This window comes from Pinus tabuliformis, chromosome 3_2, assembly GCF_031772625.1.
Source record: "Pinus tabuliformis cultivar Carrire ecotype Pingquan chromosome 3_2, CPIR1, whole genome shotgun sequence".
Classification (NCBI taxonomy): Eukaryota; Viridiplantae; Streptophyta; class Pinopsida; order Pinales; family Pinaceae; genus Pinus; species Pinus tabuliformis.
Window position 1 is genome coordinate 258,131,722 of NC_142302.1, and position 22,207 is coordinate 258,153,928.

Consider the following 22,207-nt stretch of genomic DNA (forward strand, 5'->3'; position numbering starts at 1 on the left):
CATTTTGGAATGAGATACATTCAAAGACATCAAAGAAAATTATGGGAATATGTTAACATCAGTTTCTTGGCATTGTCTTTTCAGGGAGGGGATTGTTAGAAGGTTGGGCTTACTCATCATCAATTTGAATAAGAAAATAATTAAATTGCAAAAAGCGAAGAACAAAAAACTAATTATCTCATAAACTATATTTAAGTGGACCTTAAAATATCATTTCATTTCGTATATTCTCACACCTCAATTGCCAAAAAAAACACCCTTATTAAAAATAACTAACATCTTAATACATGCAATCAACCTAGTAAAATAACCTATAACGTGGATTCCAATTCCAAAATTTACTAACCTATAACGTGGATAACCTATAACTTGGATTCCAATTCCAAAATAGGGATGCCTATCGTTGTAAACATCGTAATAAAAATTAGAATATATTCCGCGGAAGAGGAAGGATTCGAGCCAACAGTCGCATTAGCATTTCATTTTAAACGAGACTTCAAATTAAAGAGGTCCAAACAAGGCCTCTAACACAAAGCAAGGCTGTGTTGCTTGTGCACGAGTGCTTGCATTGGATGGAAGGTAGACACTATCAATTGCAATGGCATCGGCCTCGTTTTCAGCTTCAACAGTCAAAGCAGGCGTGCTGGTGATTTTAGACGAGTTAAATCCCTCTTCTCCCTTCTTTACCAACGGAGCTTCCCTCAGACTCACAGGCAGGCAGGTCTTTCTTTCCAAAAACTTAAAATATTTCGTATCTATTTCATTACATATGGTCATTTTGATTCTTCCTACCTTTCCGTTTACTAATCTGTAATGGTTAAAAGCTTTTTTGCTTTTATGCAAGTTTTCGCTGTGGTGGTTACGGGTTCAATTCTCATAGCTCATAAATGAGTATTAGTCAAGCCGTATTGCCCTAAAGAGACCATATAGCCCTGTCTCCAACGGCATTGCTTTAAGGTGGGGTAACTTGGCATATATTTATTTTTAACTCGCGTCAAAATGGATCAAATTGATTGAGAAGCAAGGTTTTTTTTTAAAGAAGATTTGTTAATATAATTTTTGTGATTTTTCCAATAAGAAAAAAGAGAAATTTAATTTTAAGTTTTTGTATAATTTTAATTTATTATATAGTAAATCCTTTAGGAGCTCATTTGGCAAGTCTATGTAAATGTAAAGTAAATGTGAGTTCAAGGTGGTGATGCTGTTCACACAGAGGTTGTAGTTGTGGTGGTAGGAATGGACCTTATGGTCACTGGTCCAGTTGCCTATGGGAGCATAAGTCAGAGATCCAGGGTTTATTCTTTTCTGATTTGTTCCCAGAAACATATTCAATATATACCTTCAAATAATTATAGCTTAATTTTCTTTTCAATTATTTATATATAATTTTCTCAGCTTTCAGCCTATAGGTGAGAATTAGATTGGTGGACTTTGCCAGCTCCCATCAACAATTAACTCTTGAAGAGCCCCAATCGACAATATGCTCATAAAGAAAGAACATGTCACAAGTGAAATTTGAGATAACAACTTCTCTACTGCTCTTAATTGACAATCTCTTTATATATTTGTGTATTTTATTTTTTACTTGGGGCCGAGCCAACACTGAACCTTTTTTTATACTGAAAGTTGACAATGAAATATTCTTTTTGTTAATAGTATTTTATTAAAATGACATATTTCATGTCTATGTTAACCATGCAATTAGGCATCTCATTGGTGCCAAGCTGCAGAATGCATCTCTCAACTCAATGGGTCCACTTTATAATAGCTTGATCAACTGCATACACACTTGTCTAAGCCCGCATACATAGATGGCCGAGGTCTGGTTGCAACATGTTGAGGGTTTGATGATCAATTGTTAATTGTGCCATGATATGATAAGATAACATACAATAATTTTATTAAATTTATTATGTCCAACTACTAACAAAAAAGTAGGTCAATGTCACTACAAAGTACACTCAATGATAAAGCTTCGTGGGAGTGCAAAAAGATACTCTGAAAGGATAAAGCTAACAAAGATAACTGAAAATTTATCTCCTACATCAAAGACAATAAATAAAACTCTAGTCCTTGTCAGTGGTTAGGATGAAGGAGTAGAGAGTGAGGAGAAGGAAGTATTCGTTGTTGCATCAACCATTTCAAAGGCCCCAATATACTATCCCTCGACGTTGTTAGGAGAAAAATAGAGGGTAAGAGGCCTTGGTTGGTTGACCGTGGAGGAACATGGGCATCACAAAGAACTAATATTCTAGTATTCGAGGCCAAAGGGAAAAATCTCATTATAGGGGCTTGGCCTAGATTAGACTGGTGATTAGATCTATGTTGGGATCAAGAACTACTTAGTGACCTCTGGAGGTTGACCATGTCCAAAGCGAGTTGCTATACATGGTATCACCTACTTGGAATTTGTTGTGTTGGCCATCATATGATCATCGCGTGTTTAGTGCCAAGGCATCAAACTAGGTTGGAAAAATGAGGTAATCACCTTGACAAGGTAGGCTCTGGATGAAACTTGTAAGGTCCACCATCTGAGAGTCATTGCCTCACGCATGTAAAGGGTCAAATATCTCTAGTCAAGATAGCAGTTGAAAATAGAGAGGGATGCCTTCAAATCATGGAAATAAGTAGTGATATCTCTCGCAATTCTCATAGTAAATGTTGCACTTGAAGATGAAATGTTCCTTAGACTCCACTTGCTATAGATGGTCAAATTGACAAATCCATTCCACTCTCGGTATGTAGTAATCCGATAGTATCCAAAGCTAATGGAAACATATATTAAACTATCCAAGTGGGATTTTGAGACCACGAGACTAATGACTATGAGTGTACTCTGTTAAGTTAATGAGACTATCCCTCAACTATAAAAGTGTTAAGCCATTATAGGACCAAAAGCATAGGAAGGAGAGATCTAGTTTGCTTGTATATATTGTTGATATGTATCTTCCTTGACATCATTGCTAATCTACTGCTTCAGGGGAAGAAGGGCCAAGGGCCTTTAAAGAATAGTTGAAAGAATGGTGGTGCCCAATAAAGGTAATAATGAACTAAAGTAGTGATGAGGTCTTTAGAAACTAGATCGTTCTCCATTCTAAAAGTGAGGAGGCAATCTCCAAATAAGAGGAAAGGGTTCTCTCTCAACTTCTTGTTGAACCCACCATGGTGCTAACCCCATGATCTTTTTTTTGTCTAAAAATGCACTCTAGGCCCATGGATGCGGGTCAAAATTTTCTTCTGTAGTAGCTTGTGGAACTATCTAATTGCATCAAATCATTTGGTGTAGTGAGGGATTATATCTGCTCTATGTGGGACCAATAAGAAGGCAATAAAGTAGCACCCCAAGCCCCGACCTCAGAGAGAATTACCAACTTCATGGTCTAGTTGAAGAGGTGCATCTTAATTGAGATGCCTTCAAATTGTTTGCGGAAACACTTGTGCTCAAGCATGGAAAGAGACACATAACCTTTGTTATATTAGGATTGAGCAACTGACCCCAAACTTAATCTAGGATTATTGAATTGGATTACCGAATTGGTGATCTCCCCCAAAAAAGAAATGGAAGATTGATCTAACATTTTTTTTCACTTATTGAAGATCATTCCTTTGGTCTTACTGAGGTTCACAATTAATTACCCATGGTTACAAAAATTGGCAAGGGCATCTAGTTACCTTGGTAGGTCTCGCCCCCAAGAGAGGATGAGAGGACATCATTTACATACAACAATAGAAGAGTTGTTAGAACCTAATGTAGAAGGAAACCATCATTTGCATGCCTATATTCCCTTAGGTGGGCTTCGAGCTCATCGGTGTAAACCCTAAATGATGTTTGTGAGAGGGGGCAACTATGTGTAACCTTGATAATGCTTCTAACAAAGTCAGAAAGACCTTGAGAAGTGTGATGCTTTCCAATAGAAATCTCATAAGGTCTCGTGAACGTTGTGATGAGAGAATCGAGGATCCAATGTCATGAAATTTGTGGAACAAGGAATCTCTCAACATGAATCAAATACGAACCAAAAGCCTTCCAAAATCCATAAAGAAACAAAAGATTTTGGATGAGACTTGTCTGGTCTTCTCCACCATAACCCAAAGTGTAAAGTTGTGGTTAGTGGTTTGAAAATTTCTCTTGAATCCCACTTACCCCTTGTCACATAGTTTTACCTTCTCCAAGTGATAAAAAAGCCAAATGTTTACACAATTGTTTTTTCTTCAAGTGTTAGAAAAGGTTAAATGTTTAGGATTATAGAATAAAGCTTGGAAATTTTTTCCCAATTAAAATGGTCATATACTTGTTCAAATATGGGATGTCCCTAATTTGAAAACAGAGTAGATGATCCTTCATGACCAAGGAGGGAAACCTACGTAGACCATACGGTTTAAAATATTAACAATATGAAAGAGGTTCTAAACATTGCTTGAAGAATTGCCCTTGAAAATCTTCCTCATTTGTGTCGTTGTTGATGTTCATGATCTAGATGAGTCTCCTTATTATCCCAAGGAGAGAGGAGATTGTAGGAGGTGGGGGGGGGGTAATATGAATGGCTAGTTGGTTTGATAAGCCATGAAGGGTAGTGGTGTGAGAGTACCAAGAGTGGTGATCAATGTTTTGTGGGAGATAAAGGAAGGAGAGTGTACTAAAAGGTTTTAGGCTAAGTGAAAAGAGATAGGATCAATTTGTGTCTCTTGATAACAAGAAAATCATGCTTCTTGTGTTATAAGAGGCACCTATTATTTTTGGAGAATGTAGTAGGGCAACTATTAATTCAAGTTTCCTTAACCTTAATAATTGTTTGTGAACTTTAAATATCTTCTTATGTTTCTTTATTAGATCTTTTCATCAAAAAATTATCAAGAGCAAAAACAGTAAAGACAATGGACACAGGAAGTAGGCTCTAAGCTAGGGCAAAGCCCAGGAAGAATCTCTTCTTTTCTTATAGAATCTGCTTCAAATGAGAAAACCAAAACCCAAAGCCCTAGACCAATTCCTCCAAGCGCCAAGTCAGCCCTCCAAGAATCCATTGCAATGAGGTCAAAGATCAACCAAGTCAACAAGGGTCAATCCTTCTTCAACTAGCTTCCAACTTCAGCTCCGGCCCCCAGCTTCAAGTCTGCAACTTCAGTTCCTTGGAACAATAGAAATACTTCTTTTTGGCACGTGACAATCTTCCAAGAACTCTTTCCTCAAGCAAGACAATGTCTCCAAAGTCAATGAGAGTCAAAGCTAGGTTAAAACAATATTTTGGCCCTCCTGCAACTTGGACCTGCGATTCTCGGCCTATAGTAACCCTAACCCTCGCATGTGTGGACATAAATAGATAGATAATAGGTATTTCTCCTTTGCTTGGTATTCTTCCTTGTCTTCTAGCCTTCTTCACTCCTTTTCTTGCTTGATATCAAACTCTTCTTGGTGCAAATCAAATTGGTGATGAGTGTGGTCGAAGCTGCTTATATATATAGTCTTTTCACGAGCTCGATTTCCTTCCTTTAGGCTGACTTTTTGCTGGTAGGGCCAACTTGTACTAGGAGGCTTTTATGGACTTTCTAGACTCAATAATGTCTTTTACATGTTACAACTTTCCCAATAAGGTCTTATACAAATGATAAAGACTCTTTTTGTTAAAATTGGCAGCTAAGGGATGAATTTCCTTGAATAAAATCTCATTTTTGACTATTCTAGAGTGACTTTGTAAAAAATAGAAAGTTGTGTCTATCATTTAAAGCACGACTTTCCAAAAATAGTAAATCACCTTGCTTCAATTGGTAATCAAGTATAGATGATGGAAAATCACTTAACATATCCTTAATCAATCTTAATTGTTCAATTTTTACTTAATCATCAATATTATCATTAATATCATTATTATTATCCTTATGATACTATAATATTATTATCAAAATAGAAATACATGTCATCTTTCCTACTTGGAACTCAATCATGCCACTTTGCACCTCTCTCTCTCTCTCCTTGATGGCACTTGTACCTCTCTTTCTCACTCAATGATGTGGTACTCTCTCTCCATTAATGGATTCGTTGCACTCCTCTTACACTCTTACATGCATTAAAGACTCGTCATAAAAGATTCCTCTTACGCACTCTTTAATGCATATGTTACGCTCTCTCCTTCAAAGCACACGTACCTCTCTCTTTATAACATGAGTTACAAGGCGTGCGTACCTATTAAATTTGGCAACTAGGGCCAAACTCCACCTTGGATAGCTCGTATGACGGAGATGATATTTTTATTGGATTCCTTTTTCCGAGAGATGCAGGATTGATCTAAAGATCATCTCATTTTGACAAACATAAATGGAATTATGAATTTATTTCTTCTACGTACAAATTGTCAACGTCGGCCAAAAGTCTAATGTAGGCTCATGAAGCCCAAGAGTCGTGTCTCTTCAGCCTCAATGTTATGTATAAATAGAAGAGGCATTTTCTTCATTTGGACACACCTCAACACACATATTTCTCTCTCTTCTTCTCATTGGTTTGTACAACAAAGAGGAGCATCTTCTTCTCTAGGTGTTGACTTGGGCTGACTGAAATTGTAGGCCAAAAATTTAAGAATTTGTTTTGGGCAAATTACAGGGACGTTGACCGAGGGTCAAACTCACTCCTTTGACTGTGTTTTTCAGGTAGGAAATCCGATTTCCTTAGGCCACATCTCTTGGCACATAAATCGAGGAATTTGCAACTGTTTGACCAATGTTGACCACAAGGCCATTGACTAACGTTGACCACAAGGCCATTGACTGCAACATTGACTCTGCATTGACCAGGTTTGATCGAGAATTTCAGGATTGTTTTGGGTGTGAAAATTTATGAATCCAACAAACCAAAAATCCTACTGCAGTAAACTAATTTGCATTATCTACTTGTGTTCTTCATTTTAACAAGTTATTTTTAGAAATATTTAGAAAATATTCATGCAAATACACTGCAGACTACACCACTATACAAATCAAGTACTGAAAAATAAATGAGACAACCACACAAAGGACACATTTATTTTTGGACTAAACGTCCCCAGAAAACCCAATGTGGGAAAACCAATGCAACAGATATGAGGGTTTTATTATTAAACAAATTTCTGAATACAACTAGGGTGCCAAATCCAACTCACCCAACAGAGAATTAACCCGACAGAGGTACCTCTATTCAGAGATAGATATTTTGGCGAATCCAACAACTGGATGAACAAACCCCACAGGTGACTGCGCTGCCCCCAACGCTGTGTAGCAATGGCTGCTCCTAGCTCTGCGTTGGAACTGTGCCACCTCCTCTAGGAGTTGCGTCACCCTCCTAGTGAGCCTTCTTGGCTCAGAAATCGATCTGCTGAATTGATACCCAGTCTGCCTCACAGAAACCCCAGCGCTGCCTCTAAGTGACTGCATCAGCCCTCCAGCCTCTGTGTCACCCTTCCTGGAGCTGCGCTGTCTCTCCTTGGTGCTGCGCTACCTCTCTATGATGTATTCTCGGCCTTGGAAGGAAGTCCCTCTGCCGAATTTCCCTTGTCTGCAGTAGAAGCTTACTCTCAAATTCTCAGCAAACCACGCCCCAGAATTTCAATCTAGCTCAAGTGCTGCTCTCCCTGTGTGTGTTCTCCAACTGACCCCAAGCCTTCATTTATACTTTTCCTGTTGAGAAATCAACGGCCGTGATCTAATATCTAATCAACAACTAAGATTAAATTAGACTTCATCCTCATCTCTTAGAAGCTTCTCACCCATATTTTCATTAATACCCATTAATATTTTAATTTTCCTAAGTTTAGACTTGAGAACGCCATTAAAAATATTAATTATTTTAATAAAATACAATTCGGGTGGCATTTCACCAAACTTTTTTTGGGTCTTGGAGATCTCATGTGTTCTAGCCTCTCCACAAAATTTTGGAGCTAGAGAACATCCGACGCTACCCAAAAATCAACACTCCCTCTTAGCGAGGAATGTGCTCTAGCAATACTTCCCAGCAGAAGTATCACACCGATCCACGACGTCGGTCCTCTGCGCTGCTGATGCTTGGCCTGTTGCCCCTCATCCACTGCGCTGCTGCAATCTGTATTGTTGCCCATGACACTGCCACTGTCATTGCTGCATCTATACTGTAGCTCCCTCTCAATAGGCTACATCATGCTGCCCATAACACTACCACTGCTAATTGCTGCACTGTAACTCAGTTGCTGAGAAGTAAGCAACTGAAAAGCCACCCAAAAGCTGACATGCTGGTCAGTCTGGATACCCTGTGACGCTGAAGCTACCTCTGCTGCTAATTTGTGTTGACCCTCTGATGCTACTGCGCTGCTGTTGTATCTGCTCTATGCTTCCTGCATCGCTGCAACACTCTATTGCGCTACTTCAGACTTTGGCACTCTAGCTTTGCCACTGTTGCTCCATCATCCCTTGTACCAACTGACTCCCGTCATTCTGCTACTGTCATTAAGGGATCCCGCAGCTGTATGTGATCCAAGAGTTTGGGCACATCAAGGACCCTGCCCCTTCATGTAGTCCTCCCGACTGCAGCTCAATATCGCCCCACCTTTTCTCTAGAGGTGCATGAGCACTCATGGCGCAATCATCATCGTCCTCTTTGTCAGCTTGCACTAGAGCAACCTTTGAGTCAGACTTCTCTTCTTTGCCCTTCTTCTGAGGGCACTTCGTGGCAAAATGACCCATTTCTCCACGTCTGAAGCATCTGACTTTGGGTATGTCCTTTTTCTTTTTCTTCTGCTGCCCTTGCTGTCCCGCTGATGCGAGAGCCGCATCCTCCTCTTCCTCCTTCTTGACTCTGATCCCTTTGCTGTTGCTTCCTGCCTTGGTTAACTGTCTGATCTCTTCCTGTCGAAGAGCTGCCCACATCTCCTCCCAACTAGGAACAGAAGCCCTGCCCAAGATGCTTTGGACAAAGGTTTCCCAGTCTTCGATGACTGCATTCAGGACAATCCTAACCATAAATTCAGGATCTTGTGTAGCCCCCTAAGGAAGGTAGCTGGTCACGAATCCTTTGCAACTTGAGAAGGAAGGGATCGATTTCTTCTCCCTTCTGCATCTGAAACTGTCTCAGCTGACTCTCAAGCAACATCTTCCGCTAAACAAAAGTTCCCTCGTAGGCTCGTACAATGTGGTCAAGGCCTCCCACATTTACCTTGCTGTGTCCTTCTCAGCAATATGTGGGATCACATGATCCTTGACCTCGTCTAAGATCATGCACTTTGCTCTTACCTGAGCCTCCTTGTATTTCTTGAGAGGATCAACATCAACTGGAACACCAATCGTCCTCAAGGCATAATCCTTGATGCGATTTTTATCCAAAAATCCCAGGATCCTGGCCTTCCAAATGACGAAGTTGGATGCTCCATCCAATCTGTCCTGATCCCTTAGTCTGTTAACGACCATCTCTGCTCAAATGAATGTCGAACTGGTTCTCTTCTCCCTCTTTCGTTGTTGCCCCAGCAAAACTCGGATTTGGATTTCTTCGGCGCTAGAAATCCTCTAAGGAACAAGCTCACTTTGAACTTCGATTTTTTTCACGGAAATCCTTCTGCCAACCACTATCGAACCACCCCTCTTTGATCTCTCTTTGCTGCTGCTCAACACTGGATCTAGATTTCTTGGCAAGAAATCTTTTGAGGAACTGATTCCCTCTACTTTGCTTCTGCCCCACTAGGTATTGTTTTGCACCAACAGAATCAACACCCCACCAGCAACTCCAGATGAAATTTGCGCTGCACCTCTAGCCACGACAACCGGAAAAACGAGATTCAACAGTCTCTGTGTTGGCCCAGTAACCACTGTGCTGCCCTCTTCAACAACGTCACCCAATTAGGCTGACGTAGGCTCTGCGTGATCCTCCCTTGGTCACTGCATCACCCCTACTTTGCTCTCTTTGCCAGAAATTGCGTTATCTCTCGGGACAACTCTCTTCACACAGATTTTTCTCTATCCTTTTGCCGATGGCTTCAATCCTCCTTGATTTGCAATCGCTCTGATACCATGTGAAAATTTCTGAATCTAACAAACCAGAAATCCTACTGCAGTAAACTGATTTGCATTATCTACTTGTGTTCTTCATTTTAACAAGTTATTTTCAGAAATATTCAGAAAATATTAATGCAAATACGCTGCAGCCTACACCACTATATAGATCAAGTACTGAAAAATAAACGAGAAGACCACACAAAGGACACACTTATTCTTGGACTAAATGTCCCTGGAAAAACCCAATGCGGGAAATTTGGTGCAGCAAATATGAGGGTTTTATTATTAAGTAGATTTCTGAATACAACTAGGGTGCCAAATCTGGCTCACCCAATAGAGAATAAACCTGACAGAAGTACCTCTATCTGGAGACAGATATTTTGGCGAATCCATCAATTGGATGAACAAACAGTTGACTGCGTTGTCCCCAATGTTGTTCAGCGATGGATGCTCCCAGCTTTGTGTTGGAACTGTGTCACCTCCTCTAGGAGCTGCGTCAACCTCCCAGTGAGCTTTCCCAACTTAGAAATCGATCTGTTGAATTGATGCCTAGTCTACCTCACAGAAACCCTTGCGCTGCCTCTAAGTGACCGTGTTAACCCTCCAGCCTTTGCGTCACCCTTTCTGGAGCTGCACTGTCTCTCCTTGGTGTTGCGCTACCTCTCTGCTATGTATTCTCGGCCTTGGACGGAAGTCCCTCTGCCAAACTGCTCCTCTTTGCACTAAAAGCTCACTCCTGGTGGAATTTCACCAAACAATTTCTGGGTCTTGGTGATCTCATGTGTTCTAGCCTCTCCACAAAATTTTGGAGCTAGAGAACATCCAATGCTACCCAAAAATCAAAATTGGGCTGATTCAAACTGTCTTTGGAGGCCGAGTTGACTGGGTTTGACCGAGCTCATTTGGAGGACATTTTCTGCTGGTTTGACCAGCGTAACTGTAGTTTGACTGAGTTGTTTTACAGTGATTGGGCAAGTAAATTTTGTATGATGTACTCTCTCTCTCTGTTGAACTTTTAAAGAATAAGAAGAAGATTTGATCAAAGGGTTTTCCCCACATTGGGGTTTTTCCCTGGCATCCGCCAAATATTGTGTCCTCTTGTCCTGTCTTTTGCGTATTGTTTATGTTCTATCTGCATGTTAATGTGATTGCTTATTTGGAAATTGATATTGGGCTAATAAGAAAAATTGAAGTAAATTGCTCTAAAGTATAGAACATACCATTGTTTATGGTATATAAGAGCTGAGGTGAAGACAAAGCCCAAGCAAGAGTGAGAAAAGAAATCACTGAGATTTGTTGGTCAAGAACAAGATTCAATGGCCTCCTCATCTTACTTCAAATTTGATGACAAGCTGAATGATAAGTTTGATTATCATGCATGGAAGATGTCTCTTGACTTGACTTTGGAAGAGCATGATGCTATGGACCATGTGCAGGGAAAGATTGTTGAACCTCCTTCAAATGCACCGACTGCCGCTAAGACAAAGTACAAGAAAGGTGAGGTCAAAGCCAAGAAGATCATCAGGGATTCTATTCACAAGCATTTAGCTGCTTACATCTCTGATCTGAACACATCTAAGGAGATGTATGACAAGTTGGTTAGCATGTTTAAAGCTAGCAATGCAAACCAAGTCCTCTTTCTCAAGAACAAGTTGAAGGACATAAAGAAGGGAAGAGGAGAAGATATCCAATCCTACTTAATGAGGATCATTGAAATAAAAAAAAATGATCTTCTATCAATTGGAGAAGTTATTGCTGACATGGAGCTCACTCTCATTGCCCTTGGAGGTATCCCTCGTGAATGGGATGTGTTCAATACTACTATTCTCAACAATGACCAGATTCCAGGTTTTGATGAATTGTTGAATAGATGTACTCAAGAAGAAACAAGAATGATAGAGAGAGCATGCCTTCAAACGGGAATGATCCTACTGCATTCTCCGCTCATGCTAAAAAGAAGAACAATGCAGGTTCAAATAAGCAATGTCAAGGAAGATCGAGATTCAAAGATGGAAGAAAGGGTAGATGCTTCATTTGTAATAGGTTTGGCCACTGCGCTAGGGAGTGTCCTAATAAAAGGGATACACCTCAGGATGATGATAACAACAACCACAACAATTTCAGGGGTAACAACAATCAAAGGAATGGCAGGTTCAACAACAAAAGAAAAAGGAATGCTCCCGCTATTCAACATGGAAATGGTCGACCTCCCAAAAAGATCAAGAAACTCTAGGTATGATGAATCTAATGTTGTAGATAACAAGCAAAAATAATTTTATCTTATATTTGCCCTCTCTGCTGCCTCCCCTCCGAATACCTTGGGAAATTGGTTGATTGATAGTGGTGCCTCAAGGCACTTCACTGGGTATAAGGAAGCTCTTTCAAATTTGATAGAAAATGATACAAATTTGGAAATCGTTCTTGAAGACAATGCCACCTATCCCGTGAAAGGAGTTGGGAATGTTCCTATTCAGTTGAATCAAGGCAATGCCATTCATCTACAAGATGTACTATATGTACCCGATCTAAAGAAGAACCTAGTATCTATCTTGGCGATGGAGGACAAAGGATTCAAGGTGGCATTCATTGATGGAAAGGTATGTGTTTGGAATTTTTTTTCCAAAGAAGCATTCACTCTTGGATTCAGGGTTAACAACCTATATCAAGTTGGAGGAAGTTCACTAGGAGTTATGTCTTGCGACACATCTCTTCAATTTGAATTATGGCATTGGAGGTTTGCTCATCTTCATTATAAGGCTCTACCCGATGCAAGAAAGATGGTGACAGGTATGCTCGAATTTAAAGTAGAACATGAAAGTGTTTGTCAGGGTTGTGCCGAAGGAAAACATACAAGGGGACCATTCCCCTTAAGTGATAGCAAGACTACCAACATTTTTCAATTGGTTCATTCTGATCCATCTGGTATGTTGCCCGTGACATCTTTGGGAGGATATTTGTATTATGTTATCTTTGTGGATGTCTTTTCTCGCAAAACTTGGATTTATTCTTAATGAAGAAGGATGAAACATTCCAATGGTTCCGCTCTTTCAAAGCCTTGGTTGAAAATCAAACAGGGAAGAAGATCAAAATGTTAAGGACTGATAATGGAACTGAATATGAATCAAATGAGTTCAATGACTATTGTAGAGAAGCTGGCATTAAGAGGGAGACTACTACCGCATATACTTTCGAACAAAATGGAGTTGCTAAAAGAAAGAATCGTTCGACTATAGAAGCCACCTGTGCCATGCTTCATGATCAACGCCTTCCGAAGTTCCTATGGGGAGAAGTTGCCAACACTGCCGTGTATTTCCAAAATAAATGCCCTCATCAAGCATTGGACTCCAAAACTCTCGAAGAAGTTTTCACTGGTAAGAAACCTAATGTTTCTCATTTCAGAATTTTTGATAGCCCCGTGTATTTTCATGTGTTGAAAGAAAAGAGAAGCAAATTGGATGCAATTGGGAAGAAAGGAACATTTGTGGGCTACAATGAAACTTCAAAGGCATATAGAATCTATGTGCCTTGTTAAAGAGAAGTGGAAACAAGTCATGATGTCACCTTCGATGAAGATGTTGCCCTTGGGAAGATTAGGAACCTTCCTATTCCAAGGAAGGACAAAGAAGAAGATATAGGAAAGCAGGGAGAATTGCAGGATGACTCGATGCCTCATGTTGAAGGAATGATGGATCCCATTGATCCACCTCCCCATGAGCCCTCCTAGAAAAGGAGACCCTCATGGATTAGGGACACTCTTGAAGATGCCGAGAGACATATTGCACCAAGGGGGACATTTCATGAAAGTAAGAAGTCGAAGAGGTACCAAGGGTACTTAGCACCATTGTTAAAAGTTCAACAAAATGGAGCCATAAGCACCATTGTTCAAAGTTCAAATTGAGCCTTGCACATTCGAAGATGTTGTGAAGCACCAAGTTTGGAAGGATGATATGAACAAAGAATATGAGTCGATTATGAAAAATGATGTCTGGGATGTGGTCCCTAGACCCAAGGACAAATTTGTTGTCACCTCGAAATGGCTCTACAAGATCAAGCATGGAGCTGATGGAAGTGTAGAAAAGTTTAAGGCTAGGTTTGTTGCTCGAGGCTTCTCTCAAAAGGAAGGTGTGGACTATGATGAGATATTTGCACTAGTTGCCTGATATACCACCATTCGATCGATCATTGCCCTTGCTGCCTCTCAAGGATGGAATTTATATCAAATTGATGTCAAGACCGCCTTCTTGCATGGTTCACTTAAGGAGGAAGTCTATGTAGAACAACCTGAGGGGTTCAAAGTTCTAGATCGAAAGACACATGTATGCAGGTTGAAGAAAGCCCTCTATGGGTTGAAGCAAGCTCCCTAGGCTTGGTATGAGAGGATCGACAACTATTTGATGAAGCTGGGTTTTACAAGAAGTGAAGTTGATCCGAACCTTTATTTCAAGGTTGAAAATGATAGACCTCTCATCTTGGTACTTTATGTGGATGATCTCTTTTTGACAGGTGCAAGCCCTCTTATTTATCAATGTAAGTGGGAGTTGGCTTTCGAATTCGAGATGAAGGACGTAGGATTGATGCACTACTTCCTAGGCTTGGAGGTCTGGCAGAAGCCAGGTGAGATTTTCCTTTCCCAGGGAAAATACACTATGAAGCTACTTGAAAGATTTGGGATGGTGGATTGTAAGTCTGTGACTACTATGATGGAACTCAACTTCAAGAAGCTATGTGGAAGTGCTGCTGGGCTCAATTTGGGAAATCCTTCTGAGTATCGTGAACTCTTGGGGGCCCTTATGTTCTTAGTGAACTTCCGTCTAGACATATGCTTTGCAGTGAATACATTGAGTCAATTTATGGTCGAGCCTCATCACATACATTGGATTGCTGCCACGAATCTCTTGAGATATCTTCGGGGCACAATCACCTATGGACTGAGATACACTGCCGAGAATTTGAGGCTTCATGGTTATTCTGATGTTGACTGGGCTAGCTGTGTGGTGGATCGTAAGAGCACATTGGGATGTTGCTTCTCACTAGGTTCTGCTTCGATATCTTGGATGAGTAGGAAGCAGAAATCGGTTGCTTTGAGCGCTGCCAAGGCCGAATATATTGCTGCTAGTATGACCTCCTGTGAAGCTGTTTGGTTGAGGAAGCTCTCTAGTGAGCTGTTTGGGCATGTGCTGGATACCACCGTGATTTGCTGCGACAACCAAAGTGGGATTTGTCTTTCTGAGAATCCCGTGTTTCATGACCGGTCCAAGCATATTGATATCAAGTACCACTTTATCCAGGATATGGTAAAACGAGGAGCAATAAGGCTCCATCATATTGGGATTGATGAACAGGTCGCTGATATTCTTATGAAGTTCCAGAGGAAGGTCAAATTCTTAACCTTCTGTGAACGACTTGGAGTCATAGAAAGACCCTCTTATGAGGGTCTCGTTTGAGTTGGATATTGAGCTCTGGGAGCTCCGGGGGGCTTGGGGTACTTCTTGGAGCTATGAGCGACCATAGGGTGAGTGGTTCACCTTCCCCTAGTGGTGCATTGTGTACAGGGTGAGTGGTTCACCTTCCCCTGTGATACCCCATGATGGTTGATATATGCATAGGATGAGTGGTTCACCTTCTCCTATGGCATATGAGCAGGATGAGTGGTTCACCTTCTCCTGCCGATACATCCTACCCATGCAGTTCGGGACTCATGGGAAGTACCTCTCATCTAGCTAATGAGTTGGGAAATGAGGATAGGGAACATAGTACTACCAATGGACGCATCCTGTACTACCGTACTTCCTATGCTAGGATGTTTGATATTGATCTAGGATCAATGGAGATTGACTTGGGGTCAGTGGAGTGTGACTCACTCTCGATCATTTCTTCTTCATTATTTCTTCATGGTTCAGCAGAGTAGAGCAGGGATGACAGAGATGGCACTGATTGTTAGATGGTTTGGCAAGTGGATTTCTACCTAGTTGAGAGGGAGTGTTAAATTTGGCAACTAGGGCCAAACTCCACCTTGAACAACTCATATGACGGAGATGATATTTTTATTGGATTCCTCTTTTCGAGAGGTGCATGATTGATCTAAAGATCATCTAATTTTGACAAGCAGAAATGGAATTATGAATTTATTTCTTCTATGGACAAATTGTCAAGGTTGGCTATAAGTCTAATGTATGCTCATGAAGCCCAACAGTCGTGTATCTTCACCCTCAATGTTGTGTATAAATAGAAGAGGTATTTTCCTCATTTGGACACACCTCAACACACATCTTTCTCTCTCTTCTTCTCATTGGTTCGTACAACAAACAAGAGCATCTTGTTCTCTAGGCATTGACTTGAGTTCATTGAAATTGCAGGTGGAAAATTTCAGAATCTGTTTTGGGCAAATTACATGGACGTTGACCGAGGGTCAAACTCACTCCTTTGACTGCGTTTTTTAGGCAGGAAATCCGATTTCTTTAGGCCGCATCTCCTGGCATAGAAATCGAGGAATTTGCAGTTGTTTGCCCAGACTGCAGCGTTGACTATGTGTTGACCAGGTTTGACCGAGAATTTCAGGACTGTTTTGGGCTGATTTTGACTGTCTTTGGAGGCCGAGTTGACTGGGTTTGACCGAGCTCATTTGGAGGACATTTTCTGCTGGTTTGACCAACGTTGACTTTCTGGTTAGGGCATCCTGTTGACTGCAGTTTGACTAGATTGTTTTACAGTGATTGGGCAAGTAAATTTTGTATGATGTACTCTCTCTCTTTGCTGAACTTTTGAAGAATAATAAGAAGATTTGATCAAAGGGTTTTCCCCATATTGGGGTTTTCCCCGGCATTCGCCAAATATTGTGTCCTCTTGTCTTGGCTTGTCTTCTGCTTATTGTTTATGTTCTATCTGCATGTTAATGTGATTGCTTATCTGGAAATTGATATTGGGCTAATAAGAAAAATTGAAGTAAATTGCTTTAAAGCATAGAACATACCATTGTTATCTAAAATTAACAATACCCCTCTCTCTTTATGGCATGAGTTACAAGGCATGCGTACTCCACTCTCTTTATGACATGAGTTACAAGGCATGCGTACCCCTCTCTTTATGACATGAGTTACAAGGCATTCATACCTCTCTCCCTAAATTGGCATATGTTACTCTCCCTCAAGGCATGCGAGTTACTCCTCCTTTATGACTCGAACTCCTTGCTCCTCCTATATATATGTGCCTCATATCTTCACTCTTTTTCACTTGTGCATTGTGAAAGGAGAATTTGAACTTGTGAAAGAGAGAGTTGGAGAGACTAGAGAAGGATTGAGAGAGAGAGAGACTTGGAGAGTAAGAGCAAAACTTGGTGAGCCAAAGTGATTCAGTGTTTGCATCAACTGCTGCTATCAAAGATCTTCTTGCTACAACTAATTCAGATTTGGGTGAACTTCTTCATTCTCTTGATCTCTCATCGTATTCTGTTTCTCTGCTGAACAATTGATTTCTAATAGAAGAAAAATCTAGTTGGGTTTTTCCCCTTGAGGGTTTTTCTTTAGGTGAACTTCTTCATTCTCTTGATCTCTCATTGTATTGTGTTTCTTTGCTGAACAATTGATTTCTAATAGAAGAAGAATCTGGTTGGGTTTTTCCCCTTGTGGATTTTGCTCTAGTCATTGGACCTAAATTCTCTGTCTCATTGTGTTCTTGGCTGCCTTCTATTTTGCATATGGTTTATATGGTGTATGTTCTATCTACAATTGCTTAACTGATATTGTAGCTAGAAGAAGTTTCATTTTAGGTAATTGTTTCAGCATAAAACATCAATTTTCAACACTTTTGACTCAAGAAAAATATTCTCTTGACATGACAAAGCCTAGAAGCATGAAGAACATGCTTGACCTATATGACCATCAAAATGGAGCATGAAACCCATGCTTAAAATAATTTATTTCTATCTTCTTTTTCTTGTAACATAAGCTATACATAATGATTTGAGTACATTGACAATTATGAAGACTGAAACTAGTTACATTTTCCAACACTCCCTCTTAACTAGGGAGGTATTCATAATTCTACACCTGGTATAAGGATATTCTCAAACTGAAGTGTTCTCATAAGAAGAGTCAGATTGGTAAGCCATCTTTTAAGCATCAACAATATGACCAACATTGTCAACATAGTAAGGCCTTAACTTGACAAGCTCTTCTTATATTAGAGCATAATGCTGGGAGAATTTTTGTGACATACCACCTTTGTTTTGAAAAACGACCAGTTCGAAACCGACGTGGCCGAGTTGGTCTGAGTCATGCCCCCATCGGGTTGACTCGGCCTTCAAACCGGAACGGCTGGCTGGGTTATTATCGAGCCGGTCGAGTTGTCTAATGACTCGGCCGACTCAGTAATAACCCGGTTGGCTCGGCTGAGTCCAAGCCTACTTGGCCGGCTCGGTGACAGCGGCCCAAAAAAGGCAAAACAATGCGGTTTTTTTTTGAATTTGATTTTTGGGGAACCCAAACCCATTTCTAATCTGCCTTTAGGTTCTTTGGGGTCCATTCCCCTCTCCTAAACCCTATAAAACCCACCCAACCCCTCTCATTTCCTCACAACCATCTCATTGCATTTGAGTGAGAGTTTGTGAGGAGTTGTGGAGTTTGTTTTTGGAGCAGCAGTGAGGAGTCTTGGGCAAGCATTGTAGCAGGAGTGAGGAGCTTCTTGGGCAGCCATTGGAGCAACATTTAGGAGTTGGTTTGTTGGAGCAATCTTGAGGAGGCAGTTTGTGCCTAGAGGAATTTTTTTCACTTGTAAAAATCTGTTTTTGCTTATTTATTTTTTTGTGCAAATCTGGAAATTGAAAAGAGTGTTTTTTTGTGAAGGAAATGAACATTGAAGCAATGCTATTTTTTTTGTTTTCATTTTCAGATTTTTTCCTTTGATTTCCAAGTGAAAAAATGGCACCTAGAATGAAAGGCGCTGCTTGGGCATATGTTGAAATGGTTGATAGTCAAATGCATTGCAAATTTTGCCATAGAAAAATTAAGGAAGGTCCCGGGGGCATTAATAGGTTGAAACAACACTTGGTAGGGATTAGAGGCCAAATTACTCCATTTGAATCACCATAATTTGGGGAGATTAGGAAGGATTTGTTAGTCAATTTTGAGAAGTTTAAAGAAGAAAAGGCTAGGCAAAAAGAATTAGAGGCTGAAATTGGGAGGAAGAGGAGTATACAAAAAATGTTGGCTACCAACCACCATTTTGATTTTGAGGGTTCTTCCTCTATCCCTTGTACTGATGCATCCAACCCTTTCCGATATGTTCCTCCCTCTTTGGAGTCTATTCAAGAAAAGGGTAAAGGTAAAACGAAAAAGAAGGGTGATATGAATATCAAAAGTTATTTCACTGTCACACCCTCCTCTCCATCAGATGCACATGGTCCTCAAGCTAGTAGAACTTTGGAACCCACTTTAGATGACCATTGGAAGAAAGAATTGAGGGAGACTACTTGTGATTACATATGTAGATGGTGGTATGATGCTAATAGCCCCTTCAATGCTTCCCGTTCACCATATTTGAGCCTATGTTTGATGCCATACATGCTGCTGGAAAAGGCTTCAAAGGCCCTACTATGCATGAGCTAAGGGGGTATCGTTTGCAGAAAGAAATTGCTTCCATTAATGAGTATTTGAAAGATTTAAAGTACTTATGGGCAAGAACAAGATGTACCATCATATCAGATGGATGGACTGATTGAAGGAACCGTACCATCATAAACTTTCTTATCTTTTGCCCACTGGGAACCATGTTTCTAAAATTAGTTGATGCATCTAATAAGGTAAAAGATGGACAATTGTTGTTTCAGCTATTGGATGAGGTTGTTGAGGAGGTAGGTGTGGCTAATGTTGTTCAAGTCATCACAGATAATGCCTCTATGTTCTTGCTAATAAACTGTTAGAGGAAAAACACAGAACCATATTTTGGACCCCATGTGCTGCACATTGCATAGACCTCATGCTTGAGGATATTGACAAATTAGATTGTGTCAAAAACACTGTAGATCATGCCAAAAGCATAATAAAATTTATCTACAATCCTTCATGGATTTTGAGCCTTATGAGGAGACACACAGGGGGCAGGGATATTATTAGGCCTGCCATCACTAGATTTGCTACTCATTTTTTGACATTGCAATCTATGGTTTCACAATATAGAAACTTGCAAAAGATATTTTCTAGTGAAGAATGGAATCAAAGCTAGTGGTCTCACAAACAAGATGGCAGAGAATTGAAAAAGAAAGTTAATGAAGAAATATTTTGGAGAAAGGCAACAAAGATTGTGAAGTTTGCTAAGCCACTGGTTAAGGTGTTGCGGTTGGTGGATGGGGAAAGATTGGCTATGGGCTTCATTTATGAGGCTATGGATCAAGCAAAGGAGCAAATAAAGAGGGCATACAAGGATAAAGTGGCTAAGTATGGGCCCATTTGGGCAATCATTGATGAAAGATGGAACAATTAACTCCATCGCCCTATACATGTAGCTGGGTATTTTTTGAACCCACGGTATCATTATAAAGCTCTGGAGGCAGGAGCTTTGAAGGGGGAGGGTAGAGATGGATTGATTGATCATTGACTGCATTGATCGCATGATCCCATTGGGGTGTGATTAGTCGGAGATACACTGACAGGTCACAACCTTCAACAAAGCCACAGGTACCTTTGGGAAGAACCTAGCAAAGATTGCAAGGGAAGCAGATGAGCTAGGTAAACAAAAATTTCAATTTTCAAATTCTTAATACTTATTTTGTTAAATCGTTTATAATTTGAAAGTTGGATATAATTTGTAATTTTGTTGAGCTAACTCATTACACTCCTATGTTTTTTGCAACACAATGGTGGGAGGCTTTTGGTAGCCATTGTCCTGAATTGCAGAAGTTTGCAATTCGTATTTTGAGTCAAACTTGCAGTGCTACTGGGTGTGAGTGCAATTGGTTTGTCTTTGAGAGGATTCACATGAAGAAGAGAAACCGTTTCAATAAAAAACGATTAAATGATCTAGTCTATGTCCAATACAGCCTTCGGCTCAGACGCAACCAATTGCTGAACAAAAGACTTGATTCAGATCCCATTGTGTTGGAAGACATTGATCCAACATCAGATTGGGTAGTGGAGAGTCATCCAACAGAGTTTGATTCTGATGAGGATCTTGATTTGGATTTACAGGTGGAGGCATCACTCGAACATAATGATCAGTTGAATGCAGATCCTAATCCACTTGTACTAGCCTCAGGGCCAGCCCCAGGTCCTCCAGTTGCAGGTACTTCCTCTGCTCAGCCACGACAGAAGCGCATATCTCGTCTATTTCAGCTTGCAGCTGCTGCACAACCTACTAGTGCTACCACTTCTATAGTTGCAGTTGGAGATGATGATGAGGAGGAGCCATGGGCTGGCCTGTCTGACTCTGATCCAGAGGTTGAGCCAGTTGATCTTGGCTCCTCTAGCAGTAGCCAGTAGTACCGGTCACAATTTACTTTTGTTGCAGAGGCCATTTCTAGCCTCCTTGGTTATGTGTTTTTGTTTTGATCTCTATATCATCATCATGTATGTATTGGACAGTGCACTGGGTGCCATTTTGATATAATGGATATATTCATGAGCTTACTTTGATCATATGTTGTCTTCTATCTATATGCTAATGCTGTGTGTTTGGAAACATGAATGAAAATCTTTCAAATTATGTGTTTTTTATAAAAATAAATAAATAATTAATGTATTTTTTACAATGACCGAGTCATTGAAATCGGGTTGGCCGAGTCGATACAGAGTCGGAGTCAAAGTCAGAGTTGACCCTCGGCCGAGTCGGAGTTTTAAAACATTGGATACCACACTACCTCTTCAAGGTACATACCCCATCCGGATGTTCACTAGGTATGTCCTTTTAGGACTATTCTTATCTTGGATTCCCAATCCTCAAAGAATATCGGTCCTCTTCGACCACTCTTATCTTGGATACCTATCCAATCCTCAAAGAGTGTCGGTCCACTTCCTATCTTGGATTTTCTATCCTCAAGGAAATCTCAGATGCTTATCCAATCCTCCATTCTCCTTATCACGACCTTCACTAAACATACGACTGTTAGTCCTGGCCTAGTGCATGACACATGATAGAAGAGAATACAATGTCCATCATCACTCCCTCTCAACCAAGGAGGATACCCTCATTCCCTCTTAATTAGGGAATAGAATCTTGCTCCTTTTCCATTATTTAA

At 40.4% G+C, this 22,207-nt stretch overlaps 1 protein-coding gene across 1 annotated transcript in view; it reads left to right on the forward strand.

Moving 5' to 3' along the window:
• Window positions 1–432: 432 nt before the first annotated feature.
• MDO1 (telomere-capping, CST complex subunit) overlaps window positions 433–22,207 on the forward strand; it is a 66,159-nt gene continuing 44,384 nt past the window's right edge. The window contains exon 1 of the mRNA XM_089416211.1: window positions 433–717. Coding sequence (XP_089272337.1) covers window positions 599–717 — 119 coding nt within the window. The 5' untranslated portion in view covers window positions 433–598. The remainder of the gene's footprint in view (window positions 718–22,207) is intronic.